This window comes from Mastigoproctus giganteus, chromosome 9 (genome assembly GCF_048544385.1).
Source record: "Mastigoproctus giganteus isolate SK-2022 chromosome 9, ASM4854438v1, whole genome shotgun sequence".
In the NCBI taxonomy this organism is placed as follows: Eukaryota; Metazoa; Arthropoda; class Arachnida; order Uropygi; family Thelyphonidae; genus Mastigoproctus; species Mastigoproctus giganteus.
The window spans coordinates 78,462,716-78,487,328 of record NC_143583.1 but is presented as its reverse complement, the minus strand read 5'-3'; the positions used below and the strand labels follow the sequence as shown (position 1 = coordinate 78,487,328).

Below are 24,613 nucleotides of genomic sequence, written 5' to 3'. Positions count from 1 at the left end.
TGATTAAGTAAAAACAATATGGCCATAACTATATTCACACACTCACATTTGAACATATACACACAGAATATATATATATATATATATTTTTTTTTTGGAAGTAAATATGAAATAAATATACAAAAGTATTAAATCCACTATAGACCTTGGCTTTTCTAAAGCTGCCATTCTATATATACATATATACAGAGTGTTTCAATTAAAATGCACTGGGTCTATCTTACTTGTTTTTAGGTTTGGGCTATTTGTCATTGGGTTTTATTTTTTGTCATATTTGGGCCAAAATTTTTAATTTTTAATTAAAATTGGATTAAGTATTATTGTTTACCTTTTATAGTTTCTAAATTAAAATTCTGCCTAATAAACTGCTTTTTTTCTCAATGGGAAAGTTTTACACCATCTTTAGTTTGGTTTAAAAACATCATTGTTGTACTTCTGAACCAATTTTACTTTAAGAAAAAAACAAACACAATTATGTATGCAATTTTTATTTTTCAGCACATGTGCATTTGTCAATTTGTGTTGCTTCTCTGCATGCTACAATTGTTGTGTTATTATTTTTTTTCTACTTAAAATATAATACTTTGTGCTCTTTATCAGAAGTACACCAACTATATCTTTAGACAACTTTTGCAATGAGAAAAAAGCAGATGAATATGCAAAATTTTAATTTAAAAATCTTAAAACTGAAATGGTTAAACCCAGACTAATTTTAACATTAAATTCAAAAATATCAGCCCAAATAAGACAAAATTGGTCCAGACAATGAATTGCCTAAACCAAAAAATAAGTAAGACATACTCCAGTTTTAATTGAAATATCCTGTGTGTGTGTGTGTGTGTGTATCATACAAATAAATTTCACATTTCCTGCTAAGCAATACAAAAAACTGACCATAAATGCAAACAACTATACAAAAACTATAAATCTATTTAAAAAAACAGATGAAGAAAGTTAATGATAGTAACAAGTTTCTGGTTTTTTTAAGTAATGCACTTGCATTAAGAATGGTATTGATTTAAAAATGGTGAGTAAATTACAAGTATGAAGAAACAAAGACCTTGTAGAATACTTCTCAATTGGCAATGTCATCAACAGTCTTGTGCTGCTTTCTCACTGATATTTTGAACAGTATATTGTGAGAAAAATATACATCTTAAATAACAGGTGCCATCTTGTGCATGGTAACAACAGGTGAATTATGTATGAGTGAAAGATGAAGAGGTGAGTTGATTTTTCCCTCCCCCCTTAAGGAATGAAAGGTCTATGGACAATCTTCAGACCTACAGAAGTTTTGTTGTAACATTCTGGTTTGGCCTTTATATACTTTAATCTGGTGGTAGGAAACTGGACAAGTGATATTTATTACAGATGTGAGGGCGTACATCTTCATTCTGGAAAAGGTAAATTTCAAAGCATTGAATTAAAATATTGCTGGCTAAAAATACAAAAAATAAATATTGACTTTATCACAATACAATATAAGTTTCTTTAATAGTGCATTAATAACTGCTTATTGAAGATCTGATGTCAAGTAGGTAAAAATTCCCACTGAATGACTTTAGTCAGCCCTGCTAATGGCAACTTTGAAATAATGAATACTATCTGAGACATGTTATCATTTTCCTTGTATTCCTTTCTATTGGTACAAAGTCCCTGACACTTACCATTAGTAGAAGGCATAGCATGGAACATAGCAAAATTAAGTGCATGCTTGTTCAAGTATACACCTATTCTCAATACATATAACATACAGTGACAGCTAATAGAATCAGCTTTTCAGAAGGCAAAAGAAATTTTACACTTTAGATGGAATGCTGTGCCAAAGGCCATGCATGGACTTAGCATCACGATACCTATACATGTAACTGAATTAGAAAACTAAAATGACTGTACTTGTTGGGCATAGCCTCTTCCTGTGAATGGCTTTGAGGGAACTGGATTTACTACTTAATGCATTAATCTCATATTGCAGAGGCACTTCATCATGAGTTGCCTTGGTATTACACTACTTTTTTATTTAAAGTCAATGCCATACCCAGAAATGGGTTTTTAAATATTGGGATGAAAAAAAAAAAAAAAAAAAACTTGAAAAAGAAAAATTTTAAAAAGTGGTATCAGGGAGTTAAAGAAACAAAATTATTATTAAGGTAAGATAAGATAAGATAAGATATCAGTGAAGTAGTTACCATTGCAACTAGGCTTTCTAAGAATGGCAGCAATTTCAGCAGTTCCCGGTCATTCTTGTCCATAAACCAACTCTCGATTGGGATGCCATTTTCTAGCTGAAATAAAAATAATATTCAACCCAAATTATAACATCTCAAAAAGGTAATAAACTTATTTTTGTGACAGAAAGCACTTTGCAGTAAATTAATCAATTAATTTTTAATGAGGGATAAGAGGACTGGTTAGTTGCTATCAGGGTTTCTTGGTACATACCCTACATTGGACATACTGCAGTAGCTTATTATTAACATGGATTATTGTGTCTTACAAATACATATAGTGTGTTCATGGACTAATTTTCAGGTGTGGACTAAAAAATTTGAGTAACTCACAGGGAAATCATATTCCTCTGCCCAGGATTGGCTAACTATAGTCACAACTGAAGATGTTTTAACATTTCTCCAATGAGATTTTAACCCAGACCTCTCACAAAATGAGCTTGAGAACACAGAGGGGTGCTGATGTGTCAAGCATGCAATTAACACCACAAGGTGTCAATATACTGCATCTGTAATAGCTTGTATTGTTTGGCTTACTTTCTGAGTTATTAAACCACTTGACTGCGACCAACTAACTCTGCCACTTTACCGAAAATTCTTCCCATACTCCCAGGGAAGACAACATTAAGATAGGATTTTAATCCAGGTCTTTTCAAGTGAATAGAAGGACAGTAACCATTGCGCTACACTGTGGGGGGAAGGGGTAGGTATAAATTCGTATTTTATATTATAAGCAGCATAACTGTATTTTTAGCACTATTCACATAAGTTTGTTTTTCATTTTTTTAAAAAATAGACAAATGATTTGGCTGTTAGGGACAACTCTTTTACAATGCACTGATCACTCTTACTGCAAGGCTATTGACACAAACTACTCCCTCAATGCTGCACTACAAATAAACCACTTCTCAATAAGTATAATTAAGGAATTATAAGAAAGGTGATGTTTATTTGTAGTACAAGGATGTGCTACACAACAATACACAACAAAGGTGTCAGTTTTTTCTTTTCTTTTTATATTTGTATTTCATAAATTACCTACACCCGATTAAATATAGGAGCATTCTAATGAACTAGTTCAGTATTTCTTAACCTGCAGCCCATAAGGGGATCAGAAAACTGTGATGCAAAAGCTGTCTACTTTATGTATAGTGGTTAAAATTTAAAGTTTTAACATGTTTTTTTGAAGGGCAGGGATCAGACATGTTTTATGACTGAAAACAGTGATCTTGCAGCCACTGAAAACTAAATCTTCACCAGCAGTTCCTTAAGAAAAATGAACATACCCAGAGCAACAATTATACTGCTCCTTGAATTATGTGAATGGCAGAATAAAATTAAAAGAAAACAAAAATTTAATGGAGCAGGGAAAGCTCATGGTTGTCAAGTGACACCCAGCTTTAGTTTCATTTCTGTCAATTTTCAGTAGATAGATCCAATACAAGTATTAGTTATGTACTTGGTAATCATTTAATTGATTATCACGTACCTGGTTTCTGAGTGACATGGACCAGATCTATAAGTATTAAAACACAATGCAGGCTGGAAAATCTGTTGCAGGCTAATGCTACAATGCCTGTTGTAAAGGATGAGTCTTGCTTCAGTGATTCAAATTAACTGTGATTCTTAGAATTATGGAATAAAGCAGTCAGTCTGCAATTCTAATAAAGCTAAGTTCTATAAATGGGTTTCCACAAAAGGGGAACCCACCACTATTTCCATAAAATGGCTGCATGCAAAGAATGTTTATTAAAATGAAATAAAATTTTATGTTTATCACATAACAATATATTGGAATGAATATAAAACTTTGAATGCCTACCTGATAACCAAATGCCTGTGGTGAATTATCAATGATAATAGTCTTTGACAGATCCCTTCCTAAGATTGTTAGATCTTTAATGTAATTACCATTGACACAAACACAGTGTTCCCGAAAAAGACGGTATCTATAAATAAAGCAAAGTTAAAATTATAATAAATATAAATAATATATTTGTACACTCCTCCCAAAAATATTTTCTTCAGGAAAGTGTTTTCATGTATAATGATATCATTGTTCATATATCCAAAGACATACTCTACTATCAAATGTAACTCTGGTATAACCATATACAGCATATTTGTTTGTTATTTGGTTTTTAGGAGCATTAGCAACTAAGGCCATATTGCTCTGGGAATATGCGGTAGTCATTCCCTGACCTTTCTGCATCCTCCGTATTTGGTGGTCACGGGTTCGAACCCCGGTCTAATCAAGAAGCGTGAGCTATGCACTGCTGCTCCTGCCCACCTGGCTACGGAGGCGCCCTCATATACAGCATAAACACATCCAATGGCTGAGGAATTTACCCTCATACTGATGGGAATCACTTCATATCCACATTTTATTATTTATCTGACTGTTAGTCAAGGTAGTACAAAGACAAAATCTATGTTATTAAAAAGAAAACTGCTCTGCAGAGGGAGAACAATGAGTTTAAATACTGTTTTGTGTTTGCTTAAGTTCCCAATTCCAGACAATGCTATTGAGCAGCTTAACTGTTAGGCCTGTATTTATCAATGGCTCCACAGATTTTAAGATAGCCAAAGGCAATAAACTTGTACAATTGCCATAATGAGAAATTTGTTTGAATCCTATCTATTCTCTTATGTATAATAATATCTTAATAAAGTTTAACTGCATATAATATTACAGCAAACAAAAATATATTGTTAAGGTATAAATTAAATGGCTTTATACCATATAAAGATAGGTTGCTAAATGCATGATAATTAAGGTGCTAACTGCTACCTACAACCAGGCAATTAAAATAAACAAATGAAAGAAAACTACAAAGTTACAAAATAAAAAATGAAAACCAAAGGCTTGTATTAACAGAGTGGAAAGGGATACTGTAAAGAAAATGCATAATTGCTGCTTGAAATATGAAAACTTCACCCCTGTGCCACTTGCAGAAATGCAAACCTTTGGTTATTTATTTATTTATTTTTATTTTTTTGGTGTTTATTTTCATGATGGCAGATTCCCTGTGATCAAGATGTCAGTCAGTGAAGTTTCCCAAAACTTTTTTTGTTTTGTGTTATTTTTCTCTTAGTAAGTGTTGGTGTTTGCTTATGGGTAGTGGAGGGGTGAGGTTTCCCAGCGTTATTTCATTTGTTGTTAATTTAGATTTTCATATTTTATTTTAAATGCTTGGCTGCAGGTAGCATCTGTCAAGTGTCACTTGTTGCATTTAGTAGCTATCTTCATACATAGTAAAAAGTGTTTAATTTGAAATAACACTGAAATACAAAAAAAAAATAATAATAATAATAATAATAATAATGTGTGTGTGTGTAAATAGTCTTAAAGTATAGAGTATACAAAGGTTGCTCTGCAGCTAATGCCTCCTAATTTTTTCCTTGGATACTGCCCCAAGTATGCCAATGTAAACTATATGTCAATCACATACTTCAAGTCTTTAACTCATGTATGGGATGGAAATGTCTTTGTATAAAATATGCTTTAAATCAAAACTACATATATATACATCTATCTATCTGAGATACATCAATGTAATTTTTATCATTCTTCAGTTATTATGTTTCCTTTTAATTTGCATTGCATTGGAATTGAAGTAGTTAGAGCCTTAAAAATAAAATAAAATAACAGCTTAATTTCATTTTGGCACACTTTATACAAGGGTGCAGCTGCATGCATAACACTGAATTTATCATTAGCCACTTGCTGATGTGTTATTAAAAATAGCAGCATCTCTCTGGCATCTATTTGTTTGACATGTGTTGGCTTCACTATGTTTCCATAGTGAAATGCACTAGGTTTACATTAAGAAATTAGGCCTGTTATGCAAATTCAGCATGCCTATGTATAAAGTGCCAATTGGTGCCTACATTTAAAAAGTTATTTGAAAAATATACATTTCTGATATAAAAAATGCAATATTCTTAGCTGTGTCCATAATAGTGTTAAAATAAAAGATAGCATCAAAAAGTCAACAGCTTTGAATTATTTCTTGCCTATTTTTAGGTTATAAATTGCACAGGTTTGAAATTGGCATGCCTGTCAAAGGGTTAAATACTTCATCCCTCCACATACTCACCATCGTGTGTGTGTATACATCTCCACCACTGAATAAGAGTCTGTATCCTCACCTCTCGTAAAAATTTCTGTCACCTCCAAGAGCCACTTCTTGACTATGGCAATGACAGCATCACCAATGGTGAAGTCCCCCCTCCAAGGCTATCCTACATAGGGTCAAAGAGGTTAAGTGTGTGATGGTGCAGAATGCTAATACAGAAGTCTGGCACTGTCATGATGAAGGAAAAAATTTTCTCTCTTCCAAGGTCGCAGTATTGCAACTCAAGTCTTTAGCTTCTTCAGTTCTTCCTTCACATAATAAACAAGCAGAAATTACTGTGCCCCTCCAGGAAATCCACAAGATAATCTCTTGCTCATCCCCATATTACAGAACTCATGATTTTTCCAGTATATCTTTGAATCTTGAATTTCTTCTTTATCAGTGAATTCTTGTGTTGCCCTCCATATATTGCTGTGTTTGACTTCAGTTCATGGTGATGTACCCAGGTCTCATATCCAGTGATGATGTTAGGAAAATCAGTGCCTATGATCTGATACTGATTCAGAAGATTAGGATTCAAATTTCTTATCACAATTAGCAAATTTAATAAGGGCATCAAGGCAACTTCTGCCCTTGTGCTAATTAGCTCTTCTTCTTTTTTTCAGTTCCTGTTCGATTACAGCCCCCCCCTCACGGAAATGCCATTGCTATTTATTCTTCTATCGTCATATGATTATGTTCGATTAATAATTTCCAAACACGCCAATTTCTAGACTTGTATGTCACTGTTACTATGTGTTTGCAACATATAAAATCATTCATTTTGTGGGATTCAAACTAGTTCACAGTATAGTATTTAGCTGTTAAGGAATTTGATTGCTCAAATTATATCACTCTATTTATGCCTCATATTAAAAAAAAACTGGACAATTGTAACCCCATACAGCATTCAAACATGTACCCTTTATTTCTTAGGCAAGTATGTTACTAATCTGGCAGTCCAGGTTAACATTTTGGCTTAATGATAGTGACTATTGCTCTGTGGAGATTATAGGGATGATACCAACTGTTTTATCTAATAAAAATAGTTAATTACTCTTGAATACTTAGGCTATGTGCATAACCTTCAAAAAACCAAAATTTTCAAAAACTTGGCATCTTCTGGGTCACGAGGATGCTGAATTTATGAGGTTCTACTGTATTCCTTTTGCCAAAATTGTGCAACTATTTGACATCTTCACATCTTTGATTCCATCTAAATCAATTAGAATGTCAGGTCATCGTCACTTAACAGCTTTTTCCACATACTTTGGTATTCTGTTTTACTTCATTCCAAATTGCAGACCATTTGCAAATAGCACTTTTTATGTTATAATGCTATCTTCATAGAGTATGTCTCTTTTCTTGTATCCTTTCCATTGTCAGAATTATCAAAAAAGTTACACACTCTTTATTTTGCTTTACTTTAATACAAATAGATAAATATGAATTCCTGATCTATAGATTGTATGAGGGCTGCAGGTGCATTATCCGACAATAACAGTACATTAATATTTGCATTTACTTTTTTCCTCCCTTTTGAATGATTTTATTTCTTTTACAAAGTGATTGTGAAACCATTCTTAAAAAAAAGTTGGAATAGTATTATTAAATTGTGTTATGGGAAAATTTCCATTATGCATAGGTATATCATACATAAAAAAGAAGGCAGTCCAAATTATTGACATTGCTTGTTTATATAATTAGCACATTGTCAATTAATGATCAAAAATACTCAAAATATTTATACATCCCAACAATTCTGTAAGCTAACCAACTATGTTTCAGAATCCACTTTGGGATTTCACCAACAGGCCAAAATAAGGCTAAACTAAAGAAAGAAAAATAAATATTACAAAATGACAAAAACAACGATTATTTCTAAATGCTGACAAAGAAAAACTGTTAAGAAGAATATATAAAATACTAAAAGATATTATTAAAAAAAAAAAAAAAATTACCCTTATATCACAAGAAACTACATCTCAAAATAAGTCACAATCTTCTTTTACTACAAAAATCCCCAAGCTGGGAAAAAGATAATGGTTAGGATATGATAATTTAATGTTGAATCTCTCCTGCTTGCAGCTAATTAACAGTGAGAAGTACCTAAATGTAATCTGATATTAGATTATCCACTAACAGCAAGGGAATGTCCTAAGGACAGTTATCTCTTCCCACCAAATCTATATTTAAACCCTACTGACATTTCATTAGAAAATCTAATCATTTATGTACAGATAAAAATAAAAAATAAAAAAATAAATAAAATAATAAAAATAAAAAAAACAAAAACAAATTAATCCAGAACGTCTAATAAATGATAAATAACATGTAGCTTTTGGGGTTAAATGGACCCTTTCATCGGCAATTCTAACAGGATAAAGATGTTAGAGACAAACTTTTTAACAAATACAGAGTTGTGCGTGCATGAGATTAAACATTAAGCTACTAGGTTGCTGCCAACGTTTATCCAGTTTCAAGATAGTTGTCTCTAAGATAGGGTGTAGCCTTGTGCCCTTGCAGCGATTCATAGTTCTTGAATTGCACGAGATGTTAAGTGACTCTAGCCAGAGGCGGTGGCTAAAGTGTCGGGATTGGTCATTCACTTTGTGATCATGCTTGGGGTTAAGGTCAAGATGGGTCGACCAGAAGTTTCTGTGATTGCAGACTGGTCAGTCTCACCAAGGTGGTCTTGAAGGCGTCTCTACCTCTCCCCTATGATCACTTGCACACTAGCAAGACTTTTGTGGATTTATTGGATGACTGTTTTCTACAGCAACATGTTTCAGAGGCAACCAGAGGGAGTAATACTCTTGATCTGATTATCAGATCAGTAGTGATTCTTCATGCATTAAGAATCTGCAGATAAAGGAACCACTGGATGACAGTGATCACAATGTATTGACATGGGAGTTATTTAAAGATGTAACTACTATCAAGGCTAAAGGGAAGGGCTTTTGCTTTCGTAAAGGTGACTACAGAGGTCTCAATTGATGATGTTACCAACAGTGAATTCTAAATAGGAAGCCTTCAGGAACTTAATTTTGGAGGCTACTAGGCTTTTCATTCCAACTAATCAAGGTTTAGGCCTAAATTTTTAGGTGGTAGATGACTTTCATCAACTGGTGAAATACCACCACTTTGCTTATTGGAGGCTTGAAGTGGTGAAACCCATGTTTAGTCTCTAGAGCAAAGTTTCCAGCACCCCCCTCCCCCCATACTTCTCCTTCAACCCATTCACAGTACCAAGTACTATAGGTTTTGATACGTTTCGTGTTTGGGGTTTTCATAAAAAAAAAAAAAAAAAAGGATGTCAGATGACTTAATCAGGCTAGTGGCAGAGAAGAAGAATGTATGGGATATGACTATTTAATGAAGAAATTAAATATGACTATTTAATGAAAAAATTCAGAAGAAAATCAGAAAATCAGTATAAACTATCAGGCGACAGAAGCCTATGGCAGGTATAAAATAGTCTGTAATCAAGTCACAAAGGAGGTTAGGCAGGTGAAGGCAGATTATGAGAAATCTTTGGCAAAGAAAAACAGCAAGGAGTTCTTTACTTATGTAAACTCTAGAAGGAAAGGGATGAATCGGATTGGACCACTTAACATAGATGGGTTGACTATTGATGATCATGATCAGGTAGCTGATAAACTGAATGAGTATTTTGCATCTACATTCACACATGAGGAGTTATTCAATGAGGGGAGTGCCAGAAGTTTATCAAATGCTAACAGGGAGATAAGTGATTTTGTAATAACTCAGAGCAAAGTGGAGGAGAAATTGTTGATTCTGGGCAGAACGTGGCAAAACGTTCTGTCCAGAAATGGCTCAGAAAAGATTTTGGTACAGTGCTGAATTCAAGTTAAAAGTGATCCAGTTTGCAAAAGTGAATGGAAATCGTGCTGCTGAACGTAAGTTTGGTCCTCCTCCAACTGAGAAAACAATCCGAGACTGGCTACGGGAAGAAGAACCCCTACTGAAAATGCCACGGCAGAAGAAGGTCATGAGAGGCAAGTCAGCAAAATGGCCTGATTTAGAGAGGGAATTGAAGATATGGATTGAAGAGCAAAGGGCAATTGGAATTCCTGTGTCCACAAAGATGGTTCAGCATGAGGCAAGAAGAATTGCTGATGAAAAAGAAATTACTGATTTCAAAGGAGGACACAATTGGTGCTTCAGGTTCATGAAACGGAATGGACTAAGCATGCGTACACGCACCAGACTTGCCCAAAAGATGCCTGAAAGCTATGAGCAGAAGGTCCTTGAATTTCATCGTTTTGTCATTCAATGTCGGAAGACACATCAGCTCGAGTTGGGACAGATTGCAAATATGGACAAAGTCCCCCTTCAATTTGATGTCCCAAGTAACAGAATTGTTGATAAGAAGGGGGTGAAAACTGTAACTGTGAAGACAAGTGGACATGAAAAGAGCCATTATACAGTTGTTCTAGCTTGTTGTGCCGACGGAACCAAGCTGCCTCCTATGCTGATTTTCAAACGCAAAACAATGCCAAAAGAAGACATTCCTCGAGGAGTGATTGTCCACATTCATAACAAGGGTTGGATGGATCAGGATGGGATGAAGATCTGGTTTGAGAAAGTTTGGAGCAGGAGACCAGGCGGGCTCTTAGGCAAACCTGCCCTATTGGTGCTTGATCAGTTCAGGGCACACATAACAAAAAATACAAAGAAGATTGCTGCAGAGCAAAAAACAAAATTTGCCGTCAATACCTGGAGGCTTGGCATCCCAGCTCCAACCACTTGACGTCAGCATTAACAAATCCTTCAAAGCTGCCACGAGAGACGAATAGAACCAATGGATGAAGTCTTCTGGGGACAATTTGACACCAGCAGGAAGAGTGAAGAAACCAACTATAGGAGAAGTTTGTACCTGGGTGAAAAGATCCTGGGATAATATCAGGATTGAGACCGTTGTCAAGTCATTTAAGAAGTGTGGCATTTCAAATGCCATAGATGGAACTGAGGACGAGGCAATATATGAAGACAGTGATTCGTCATCAGACACAGATGAGGACAAGCTAATGGATGAGAGTTTTGACAGTGATGAGTTGTATGAATTTTATGATGAATAAAACTTGAGTTCAATAACTTTATGTAATATATTTTTTTTCAAATTTCGGGCCCCAAAATTAAGGTGCATCTTGTACATGGGGAAATACGGTAAACGATACGTGAAAATCAGAAGAATATACGTGATAATCTGAATAATTAATACGTACTGTAATATGTACATACGAACTAGTTGACATTTCTGTTCACTAACATTTGTGGGTGGGGGTTAAAATTTAAAACAGTAAAAAGATAAGCAATCAATAATAAAGAACATGGCACACACAAATTGCAAGTAACACCATACACGCAAGTGAGAACGGAGTAACGAGTTACAAAGCTTTAAAAATAGGAATGAAGAGAAGAGCTGAAAATTAATTTTTTTATATGATTGAAGATTTCATGGAAGTGTAAACACGTTTCACCATAATAACCCACAGAATTCCAGCTGTCGGTATTATCGCAAATTCGATAAGATCGAGTTTCCTGTCTGTTTATGATAGATTTTACTAACAGAAAAGCCCAATAAACAGGTGACTGCTAATTGCTTTATGATTGTGACCTCCAGAATTTCGACCGAATCACGTGGTACCGTCGAAGACAATCGTAGGGTAATCTCCAGTGCTGTGGTCTCCTGCCCCAGTTAAGCAAAGTAAACCCTGGCTATTTTTTTGATTTGTTTCTGTTTTTTAAGATTTGCCCCAAATAAATGGTTGCCCCGATTAACCTGTGGCCCAAATAACCGGAATCCACTGTATTTAACGTAACTGAATTCTGCATTGGATATTATCTTCAATAAAATTAGTTAAAGTCTTTCCATTTCAATCCTAATAGTCGGCCTAGCCCTAGTTGCTTGCAGTGGAACAAATTGTGGAAATCTTTCCCGAAAAGTGAAAACCTTTCCCACTGCTAAAATTAATTCTTTATTTTTTATAATTGTTTTTACAGTTAAACTTGCAAGTCCTAAATTATGGCACACATCTACTTGTCGTTGACCAGAATCGATTCGCTTCCAAACGTCTAATTTAATTTTCAAATTCAGTCTTTTTCTTACATTTATAGTCTTCGTACTGCGTCCAGACGTTGTTGCTTTTTCATTCTTATCCGCCATTATTAACTCTGAAAATGTAACTGCGTTGGTTGCATTAATTATGATACAATGTTCAAGTAAACTGTCCATTACGCATGATGTCTAATACTGTACTGAGTGATGACTAGACTTCGGATAAATGCATATAACGCAAATATTACAAGCAATATATTTGGTCATTTTTTAAAATGTTGATCTCGGAACTACGTAACAAGTCACTGTACTGCAATTTAATTTAATTAGTGTGCGAGAAAATTTCACTGAGTGTGGGAAAATTTCTCAAATCGGCATGGGAAACGTTTTAATGTTGTTTTGGTATTCATTTTCAAGCTATCGACTTCATCAAATGAAACGATTTCATTAAATATGCCAAAGATGCAATCTGTAAAAGAGCGTTATCGTGATCTGTGACAGCGTTATAGTCAGATATGGGTTATAATATAAGAACAGCGTTATAGCGAACCGCATTATAACGGGAGCCTGCTGTACCTGGAAACTGGATAAACGCTGGCAGCAAATTCACACATGTCTGTGCAACAACAACAATGAGAAGCAACCTAGTAGTTGAATGTTTAATCTCATGCATGCACAACTCTGTATTTGTTAAAAATTTTGTCTCTAACATCTTTATCCTGTTAGAATTGCTGATGAAGGGCTCCATTTAACCCCAAAAGCTACGTCATTTATTAAACTTCCTGGATCAAACAGGTACAGTACTTATTTATTGTCATGGAATCCAGTACTACAGGCCCATTTAGCTACATAAAAATACTAATAATTAATAAGAGAAAAGGAAATGGACAAACTATGCATTTCCATCCTCCCTTATGTAATTATCCAGCTGACATTTGAATTTCCCCAAACTATCAGCCTCTACCACCCATATAGGTAACTTATTCCAGTAATTTATAACTTGCTGGCTAAAATAAAACTTCCTGCAATCCAATCTAAACAACTCCCCCAACCCAACTTGAAATTATGGCCCCTAGTTCTAGAATCAGCTATAACCGTGAAAATTTCGTTCTTATTCATTTTGCTAGTGCCGCTCATGCATCAAGGAGATTGATCTCATCAATCAAGTCTCCTCTAAGGTGTCTAGTTACCAAGTTCTGCAACCCACACATTCGAAGTCTTTCTTCATATGGATGCACTTTTCCCAATCTCACCAGGCGAGTTAACCTTCTTTGGACCCTTTCAAGAAGAACAATGTGTTTCTTTAGGTGCAGCCTCCATACTTGAACACAGTATTCCAAGTGTGGTCTAACAATAGTCTTATATAATGGGATTATGATGTATCATAATCCCATTATGAGACATCATAATCCTTATCGCTACTAGCGATTGTTTGATAAATCATCGATAGGATACCATGGGCCCTCCTTGCAACCAGCCTACAATGCTTGGAGAACTTCATACCTGACCATATCATAATACCCAAGTCCCTTTCCTCCACTACTGGCTTTTAGTTCAACTCCATCAAGTGTATAAGTTATTTTGGGGTTACTGTTCCCCAGGAGCAATACCTTACACTTTGCTGGATTAAAGCATAGCTGCCATTTTTCTGACCATCCCTGAAGTCTATCTAGGTCATTCTGAAGAAGCAAATCATTAACTACTCTACCAATCTTTACATCATCTGCAAATTTAGACATCATGCCCTCTATCCCTTCATTGATGTTATTTATGAAAATCAAAAACAAAAGTGGTCCTAATACTGATCCTTGGGGAACCACACTTCTTAAATCAACCCAATCTGAGGAATAACCATTTATCACAACCCTCTGCCTCTCAACATCATTAGTTACATTTTTTTCACCTTCACTCCCATAATTTCTCATTGATGTGAAGGGTTTTTCTTCTTTAAATATTGATGTAAAGTAACTGTTGAGTTCATCTGCAACTTCAGCTGGGGTATCTAATACTATCCCACATCCATTACATAAGGGTCCTGTCTGGTTTGTCCTTCTCTTTGCATTTATATATGTGAAGAATTCCTTATTCCCCCTCTTTGCCAGTGATTTCTCATAATCTGCCTTTGCCAGCCTAACCTTTTCAGTGGCATTATTACAGATCAATTTGTAGCTGTTATAGGCTTCAGTACTTTTTATTTCTATGTAACTTTTCCATGCCATCCTTTTCTGCTCAAGTAATCTGGCAACTTCATTATTCATCCAACTTGGAATCCTCCTCGTGGAGTATTTTTTTAATGGTATATAAGCATTCAAGTCTTCTGTGATTAATGTTTTAAAGGTATACCATAATTCAATTGTATTTGCTCTCTGTGAGATATCTACTGAGCTAATAGAGGCCATGTAGCACCTTAAGGCATTGTAATTTCCTTTCCTGAAATTATAACCCATTCCTTTGCCTTTAACTACTGCTACCTCTCTCTCTTCATTGTCCACCGTAGAACTCTGTGATCATTTCCTGCTACCGGTTCCTGTACTGTCAATCCTATTACGTCATCTGGTTCATGGGTGATGATGAGATCTAGAGTATTCTTTTTCCCACTACTTTCCCTGACATGTTGATACAAATAGCAATCATCTAGTTGATTTAAAAATTTTGTCCCCCATGTGGAGTTTCCTTCCCATTTGCTTCAATCAATTAGAGGAAAACCGAAATCACCCATAATAAGTAAGACATTCAAGCTTACTTGCCCATTCCAATTGCATGTAGAGGCTCTCATCATAATCTTCACAATCACTTGGCCTGTAGATTACTCCCACTCTTATTATACCTTTGCCTCCAACTTTTCACACCATACAGATTCTATACTAGCATGCGAAATGTCTGAATATGGGAAAGCGTTCGTCGTGCTCAGGCTGCTTTTGATGAGAAGCATCACCCCCCCATCCTCCCTGTCCTTCCTAAATATATTATGCATACTATACTGAAACTCATCATCCCCTATCTCCGGGTGGCATCACGTTTCTGTAAGTCCTATTATGTCAGTGTTACTTGTCCTAACCAGCAGTTCAAATTCACTCATTTTATTGACGACACTTCTGACATAACTGTATAAACAATTAAGACTTAGTGTTCTTGTATAATTAACTACCCTGACACACCCCTTAAAGTTATTTAAGCTTGCTTCCCTGGCATTTGCTAACTGCTCATTTGAAATATTTCTGCCCTCACAACATCTTACTATGTTCTTTTGCGGTAACAAACAAATACCAACAGATAAACGCGTATCTATATTACTCTTGTCCCCTAAACTAGCAGTTTTACTGAATCTTTAAGGTATCCTCAATAATACTGGCAAAAACTCTTGCGCACCTTTGTTTAAATGTATCCCATCTCTACAAAAGATTCCTTCTACCTACAAGTGCAGGCCAAGCTGATAGATATTTCCCCACCAAAGCCTTGCAGAGTCCTTCAAGTCTTGAGTTAATCCACAGGGCTGTCGGCTCATAATCCCTCCTATTGTGCCAGGGCAGAATTGGAGATAGATAGACAATGTGACCTAACTCATAACGTAAATCCCAAACTTCATAGTGTAAGGTTTAGCGTAAAACTAGACAGCGAAATATGTAGCACTGTATTAGAAATCTGTTAGATTAGTATAGTATTATCAATTAATCAGTAAAATTTATTAATTTTATTAAATTTCACGATATCATCTTTTAGGGGCACAAAAGGTGATATTGCCGTACATGTTCGCACTAATGACCTTAAGAGTAAGAGATCTGATTTACTTAATAAGTACAGGTCAATGCTGAAAAAACAGTTGTGAGCTGGAAAACTGCTAGCTTGGGGGGATTCACAGACTAAAAAATTAATAGTAGCTGCAGGCAGAGGTGACAGTGATTCTTGCACTACTCCTATTGTAATGAGCAGCAGCCTATAGAGCAAGTTGCTGGGGGTTTCAAGAGCTGCTGGGAGTCATGATGGAACAAGTAAATATATGGGCTTTGTTAGGGTAACTAAGAGTAAGAACAGGTGCATGTACACTTGCATGTTCACCAATGCTAGAAGTATAGTAAATAAATTTGATGAATTTGAAGTGCTGGTCAAGACATCAAATGCAGACACTGTCGGGATATCAGAGATTTGGTGTCACACAGACATAAGCAGTGTAGAATTAAATTTGGGGAGTACGTGTTCAGAAAGGACAAAGAGGGTAGAAAGGGAGGAGGGGTTATGCTGTTAGTTAAGAAACACATAAAATCTAAGAAAGTGCATCCAGTTGACATCGGTGGACAGTGCAATGCTGAGTCTGTTTCGTGTGACATAAACACTGGGAAAGGGAAAATGAGAGTAGGAGTGTGTTATAGGCCTAATGGCTCTGATGAGTACAATGAACAGTTGTGCAGAGAAATAGAGTGGGCCAGTAAATCAGAATGTCTTGTAATGGGGGTTTTAATTTTCCAGATATCGACTGGAACTTGTGGGTTGGTCACTTACATGCTAGCAAGACTTTTGTTGATTTATTGGAGGATTGTTTTCTACAGCAACATGTTCGAGGGGCAACCAGAGGGAGTAATAATCTTAATTTGATGATCAGCAGTGATTATTCATGCATTACGAATTTGTAGATAAAGGGACCACTATGTTACAGTGATCACAATGTACTGATGTGGGATTTACTTAAAGATGTAACTACCATCAAGGGTAAAGGGAAGAGTTTTTGTTTTCGTAAAGGTAAATACAGTGGTCTCAGACAGTTTTTAAATTCTATACAATGGGATCAACTGATGATGTTACCAACATAGTAAAAAAGGCCTACGTGCTCTGGATTCATTACGAAAATTTATTTTGTTTCTCAGAGCAAACTAAACACAATTACAATTAATAAGCTTTCGGCTGGGAGGCAGCCTTCTTCAGATTGAATACATGAATGGCAGTTGGAATAGAGATGTGCACTGCCAGGATGGTGTGTGAGGCGCGTGGTTAATTGTTTGTTGATGTTTGTGGCTGTGACATATGGTGGTGACGTGGCCAGCTCGGATAAAATGCTTGGATGCCTCTTTGAACAGGAACAGTGGTTGCCAAGTTAACCCCATCACAGAGGCAGTAATTCTATCCATAGACAAACGCTGGCCACATCACCACCATATGTCACAGCCACAAACATCAACAAACAATTAACCACGCGCCTCACGCACCATCCTGGCAGTGCACATCTCTATTCCAACTGCCATTCATGTATTCAATCTGAAGAAGGTTGCCTCCCAGCCGAAAGCTTATTAATTGTAATTGTGTTTAGTTTGATCTGAGAAACAAAATAAATTTTCGTGATGTTACCAACGGTGAATTCTAAATGGGAAGCCTACTAGTCTTTTTCATACCAACTAACAAATACTGTTCAAGGTTCAGGCCTTAATGGATGTCAGATGAATTAATGAGGCTTGTGGCAGAGAGTAAAATTGCATCAGATGCATATATATAAATTATCCGGTGACACAGAAGCTTATGGCAGATATAAGCTAGTCTGTAATCAAGTCACAAAAAGAGGTTAGGCAGATTACAAGAAATCTTTGGCAGAGGATGCAAAAAAAAAAAAAAAAAAAAAATCCAGCAAAGAGTTCATTACTTATGTAAACTCTAGAAGGAAGGGGATGATTCAGATTGTTCACTTAACATAGATGGTGATGATCCTGCTCAAGCAGCTGATAAATTGAATGAGTATTTTGCATCTACATTCACACATGGGGAGTTATTATTCAAGGAGGGGTATGCCAGAAGTTTATCAAACTCTAACATGGAGCTAAGAGATTTTGTATTAACTGAGAGCAAAGTGGAGGAGAAATCGTTGAAGTTAAACATAAAAAAGGGAACCCGGGACAGATGGAATCTATCCAGGAACCTGAACCATAATTATGAGAGCATCCTTAGAGTCAGGGGAGATCCCCATGGACTGGAGATGTGCAAGTGTATCCACAATTCCCAGAGGGAGGTTCAAAGAGTGACACAAATAATTATAGACCTGTTAGTTTAACTTCTGTTTCGGGGAAAAACAATGGAGTCACTGGTTAAAGAGGTGATACAGAATCATCTAGACAAGACTGCAGTAATAGTTCAGACACAGCATGGGTTTGTTAAGGGGAAGTCTTGTCTGACCAATTTGATTGGATACCATGATGTGGTCACAAAGGAACTGGATGCAAAAAATAATTTTGATATCATATACTTGGATTTCAGGAAATCTTTTGATACAGTTGCACATGAAAGACTGCTGTATAAATTGGAGCAGTATGCCATTAAGGGCAAGTTGCTGAAATGGATAAAGGGATGAATGAATGGGAGACGGCAGAGAGTGGTAATAAATGGACACTGCTGCTTGTGGACTAATGTTATTAATGTAGTCCCTCAGAGTTCAGTGCTGGGCCAATTGTTGTTTTGTGTATTTATCAATAATATCGATGAAGGTATATTAGGCTTAATGATGAAGGCTTAATGTCCAGGTTTACAGATGATACAAAGGTTGGCAGGGTTTTTAATGACAGTAAAGACAGTGTGCTACTGTAATAGGATCTAGAAAAGTTAGGCAGATGGGCTGAGAAGTGGCAACTGAAGTTTTACATTGACAAATGCAAAATACTGCATATGGGTAGCAGTAACCCAAGAGAAATGTACCAACTATGTAGTACTACACTCAGGGAGGTGGAGAATGAAAAAGACCTGGAGGTAATTGTGCAATCAGATATGAAGTTCTCTGAGCAGTGCAGATGGGCTGCCAGAGCAGGTCATGGATTTTTGTCAACGATATATAAGAATTTTGCTAGCAGAGACAAGGAGGTGATTATACCTTTGCATAAGGCTATGGTCAGGCCACACCTTGAGTACTGCATACAGGTCTGGAGGCCTCATTTTAGGAAGGATGTAGAGTTGCTTGAACAAGTGCAGAGAAGGGCAACAAGATTGGTGAGAGGAACAAAGGGCTTCTTACCAGGAGAGGCTTAAATTCTGTCAGTTGCAGCATTTGGAGACTAGGTACCTGTGAGGTGATCTGATTGAGGTGCATAAGCCCTTGAATGGTTTAAGCAGGCTCAACGCTGATGGGATACTTCCGCTTGCTCAGATTAAGAACTTGAGTGGGCTTAGATTCAAATTGAGGAAAGACAAGTGCAGAATAGATGTGTGGAAGTTTGCTTTTAGTTAGTGGGTAGTCTATTGCTGGAATAGACTTCCATCTGTTGTGGTAGTTGATAGGTTAAATAAATTTAAGGCTGAACTAGACAAACATCTGAAGTGACCAGATGGTTGAAATGGGACGGTTTTTGTTTTTAGGCTGATGCTGTATAAGACTGTTTTCTTGCATCATGTGCCTCAACTAATGCTAATGCTAAACTCGCGACATTTCTTCAGCATGGTCCTGTATTTGTTTAACAAATTGTCAGATCGTGTATGCTTAATGTCATTAGTCCCCACATGAATAATAATATTCTCTTTTCCACCCTTAAAACCTGACAGTCCATTGGTGACATCATTAATAGTTGCTCCCGGCAGATGTACCGTAGACAACATAGGTGGTTCTACTCCACCTATCCTTATTACAAAAAATACTCCCTGTTTCCCTGACAATAGTCTCCTAATAAAACTAAGTCTTTTTGAACCAGAGTAGTTTGCACTTGGTTATTCTCTTCTGCAGCCCGAATTGGGGGTGCATCACTTGGTAGATTGCTAGAGTCTTGAGTCCCTGATGAGCTCCCAGTTACATTATTCTCGAGGGCAAGTACCCGCTTTATCAGTGACTCAAACTCTTCTAGCAATGCATCAAATTGTAACTTAAGATCGGTGCACTCCTTACAACGGTGACAAGGAAAAGAATCTCCAAGTGAGCTAGGATTATCCACTAGGTCAACCTTGGAATACATGCCACAGGTTCTGCAAAGAATAAAATCATGACTTACCTGGAATTCACCATTGGGTATTTCCATATGGGTCATGGTACTCTCTGACGAAGTGTTCAAGGCAGACCTTGTAATAACCATTATGAAATTTACTAATTATTAATAAAAGAAACTTTCAAAAAATTATATTTATAATATAAAAAAATCAAACTATTACAGGAAAAAAACTTATTAAAACAAATTTTACAATATACTAAATAACCTTTGAAATCCTGCTCTACTTCACTCGACCTGCTTTAATCTCCTCTTATCTATACTTTAATGTCGCTACGAAGAGCTGTAATAGGCACGTCTGCTGTAATTCGTGGCATGTCTGTTTGCCACAAATGCCAACAGTAGTATAAAAAGAACATTATCATTAGCTGTATTTAGTGGTTATGTGGTCTCAAACTACAGTAATCATAAACATGTTCTATTTCTGCCTGACCACTCGGTTATGTAAGACTATACTGCTTGTCCCCATATTCGGCCCTCTTCTTTGGTAATTACCCATGCTCAGACTTCTCCTACCTAATCCCCTCTGCAGTTCTGATACAAAGCAACTTAGAATTATTATGTGAATTTCAGCTGAAAGTCACTCTCATTAGAGAGTGACTTGCAGCAGTGTCCTACTTTCTGTTTTACTAATTTTAACAAATCCGCTTTCATCCATCTTGCCTTTGATGATCAATGTCTTTAAAGTCTCCGATAATTCAACTATTTACAGACATACTAATTAATTTTCTGAATCACTTTCTGAGAATCAATTTGTGAATCACTTTCTTTTTATATCTTTCACTATGAGTTTTAAGGAACACAAGAAAAAATTGTATCCCAAGTCACCCATCATGCATTGTCAATAGAGAACTGCTATCTAAATTAGGTAACACTTACTTGATAAGTTTCCTCTGTGGATCCAATAAGTTAAGTAGCTTATCAGCATATACCTTCTTAGATGCAGTAAAGAGGATAACTTCAAAAATTTTTGATACACGCTCAAGGAACTCCCTGAAAAAAGGGCGGGTGCGAACAAAGACCTATGTGATAAAGAAAAGGTCCAATCTTGAAGCAAAAATACTACTGTTATTATTATTAAAGTAATTTATTTCATTAATGATCAGGGTTCATAATACAGTACTAAGAATACATTAAAGATAATAACATTATATCATAGCAATTGGATAACACAGTAATAACAATACATCCAATCTAACAGCTGTTACTGAGTGGTACATACAAATTAATCCCACTACATATTTAACTTGAATTCAAATTCATTACAGAGACTACTTATTTACAATTTATTATGATATCTTAGACAGTTCAGACTATTTAACTGATTCTTGGGGTATGGGAGCAACAGAGTGTTTATTTCAAACCGACTCGTAGACAGGTGTCCTTGAAAAATTTTAATTTGTAGTTCTTGTCATTAATGAAGTTATCTGGATTTATTCTGAGGGTGTTGAAGTACTGCAGGGCATTCCCTGGAAACATATTCTTTATACATCCAAGATTATAAGTTTCATTCCCAGGAAGGCACCATTTTGCTTATTCTCTGTCTGTCTGGCTTTTGCAAAAAAGATGATGGTGTCAACATTGAGGGAAATTAACCATGTTAGCTGGAAGTTTTGGAAGGGTGGAGAGATTCTTGGTGAGGATGTGGACCTCCAAGATGTCAAATTTGTGTTTATCTGCAAGATGGATCTAGAGATGGTGAATGGAGAATAGCTGCTCTATGATTTAACCATCACAGTATTAGCGTTCTATGGCTAGGGAATTGTTCTGGTACCATGTAGATACCTCTCTATACACTGACTTCAGTGTTAAATGGTAGCAACCTGATAGTTCTTGCAGATGACTCAAAAAATGCAGCTTATATTTTCTTTTTGGTCTGTAAGAAGTGTTATTGGAAGGTGGGGTTTTCATCCCAGGCAAAACCACTATGGATGAGACCCTTTTAATCCTTATCCCATTAATGACATCTTGAATGTTTTCCTTCACTTTTCTCTTTGTTAGAGATATCTGGGTGGGCTTGTGGTTCAGCAGTATGCCTGTAATTTCCAGTAGTCAATCAATAGTTTATTTGTGTTGCTATATGCTCATTCATCATCGTTGTGTTCCAAGAGTGCTTTAAAGTAAAAAAAAAAAAAAAACATATATATCAAAATCATCAGCACATAAGCTGAAATTAGGGTAAGTTGCAAAAAATGACGGCAGAATTATGGTGAAGAGTGTAATGTGCCCACACTCTTCATCATACACTACCTTGGGTGCCCCCCTCCTCCCATGGAGAGTTGTCTGGTAGGGTCCATATGAGATTATGAGCTGTTTTAGTTAAAGTAGACTTTCCAGTATATGGGTTGAGGAGTCATACAATTTGAAGTATTCTTCTGAGATGAAGATAAGGGCTGGAATTGATACATTGTCAAATGCTGATCTGATATCAAAGAAAATAATATCAACTGTAATCTAGTGTCTAGGAACTGTTGAATCCTAAAGAGGATATCTAATAGGTTTGAAGTAGTGAATCACTGCTGTATAACTGCATGAAGTAGTGAGGGTGGTAAGCGAAACAATGTTCAACTTTAATGCATGAATCAACTTTTCGAAGATATTCATGAGGTAGTTGGCAATGGAGATGGGACAAAAATTCTTAGATAATTTCAGGAATTTTTGGTGGGATAAATATAGGAGCATCTCCATGGTGACAGGATGGTAACATTTCAAGGATACATGGAAAGATATGTACAACATACATAGAAAATTTTCAATGGGAGCAGAGGGAAGCCATCAAGGAAGCCCCACTGTAGCTGTACTAGGAAGACTACTTATATTTGGTCTTTGTGTTCATGATATCATCCATCTCTGACTTGTTTCTCAGGGTTCCAATAGGGACATATCTGTCCACTACAAAAAAGCTTCTTGCCCATGTCAAAATGGTGGCCGTAGTGGCTAAGCATCTCTGAAACATTAGTATCTACAAGACGATGTTCAGTTAATGTGTTAATTTTTTTTTAAATTTGAGACATGTGGCTCTTTCTCACTTGTAAGTTAAGATTTGTCACTGAGTAAACTAAATGCAAATGGCATCTTTACACTTTCTTGGATGATACATACAAGGGGATAAAAATTTAAACTTTAAAAGGGTAGTTGCAGGATAGGTGTGTGGAAATTTGCTTCAGCTGGATCAATTTCAACAAACTGATTGTTGGAATAAACAATCAATATTTGTTGTGAAAGTAGGTGCTTTGAAAAAATTTAAAGGATTGGAAAAATTACACAGGTCAACAAGTATTTTTCATCAGAAAAAAAAAAAAAAAAAAGACAGAAAATAAGTATGTGTGTGTGTATGTGTGTGTGTGTGTGTGTGTGTGTGTGTGTGTGTGTGTGTGTGTGTGTGTGTGTGTGTGTGTGTGTGGACTAAAGAGATCTTTGGATGCTGATTTCAAACTGTTTTCAGTTTTCCCCTATCAGAACTAATTTTTGTGAGGGGCTCAATTACAGGAACATGAAACTGATTATACCACTTATATACTTATTCAGCCAATCTACATGAATATATTTATTATTACTGTTCATTCATCCATATTTATATAACTTTCCAAATACACCTATATCTTTTTAGGAATATTAACAATTTATAATAACATAATTTAATTATAAAATTTTTTTTGCATAAATATCTGGTGAATATGAAAATCCTTATTGCAGCAGCAACAAAAATACTGCAATATAACCCTTCATGGCAGGGGCCAACACATCTAGATAGGGACATATTGTGTCAGGTGGTGAGGAAGTGAACATATATATAAAATTAAAAAGTATATAAATGTTAAAAATTATTAAATTAGATTATAAAAAACAAGAAATAAACCATAAGAATTATAAAGTATATAAACCTGTATAAAGCATGATTAAAGCTCAAATACACAGGTGGCAAACAATGTAAGAAAACAAGTTTATATAACATCAGCCAACACTTTATTCAATGTTTGTTGTTGTTTGTTATTTTGGTTTTTAGGAGCATTAGCAACTAAGGCCATATTGCTCCGGGATATGCGGTGGTCATTCCCTGACCTTTCCGCATCCTCCGTATTTGGTGGTGACGGGCTCGAACCCCGGTCTAATCAAGAAGCGTGTACTTTATTCAAACCATTCACTTTCACAATAGATGGAAGCCTATTCCAACAACCAACCACTCGCTGGCTTAGGGCAAACTTGCACACATCTATCCTGCAATCATCTTTCCTCAACTTAATT

At 35.9% G+C, this 24,613-nt stretch overlaps 1 protein-coding gene across 2 annotated transcripts in view; it reads right to left on the bottom strand.

The window, feature by feature from the left end:
• Nucleotides 1-849: 849 nt before the first annotated feature.
• LOC150080475 (CTD small phosphatase-like protein 2) overlaps nucleotides 850-24,613 on the bottom strand; it is a 237,138-nt gene continuing 213,374 nt past the window's right edge. For both annotated transcript variants that reach the window (XM_090381305.1, XM_090381306.1), the window contains 4 exons: nucleotides 21,248-21,390; nucleotides 4,051-4,177; nucleotides 2,190-2,285; nucleotides 850-1,394 (listed from right to left, as the gene is read on the bottom strand). In XM_090381305.1, coding sequence (XP_090237431.1) covers nucleotides 1,329-1,394; nucleotides 2,190-2,285; nucleotides 4,051-4,177; nucleotides 21,248-21,390 — 432 coding nt within the window. In that variant the 3' untranslated portion in view covers nucleotides 850-1,328. The remainder of the gene's footprint in view (nucleotides 1,395-2,189; nucleotides 2,286-4,050; nucleotides 4,178-21,247; nucleotides 21,391-24,613) is intronic.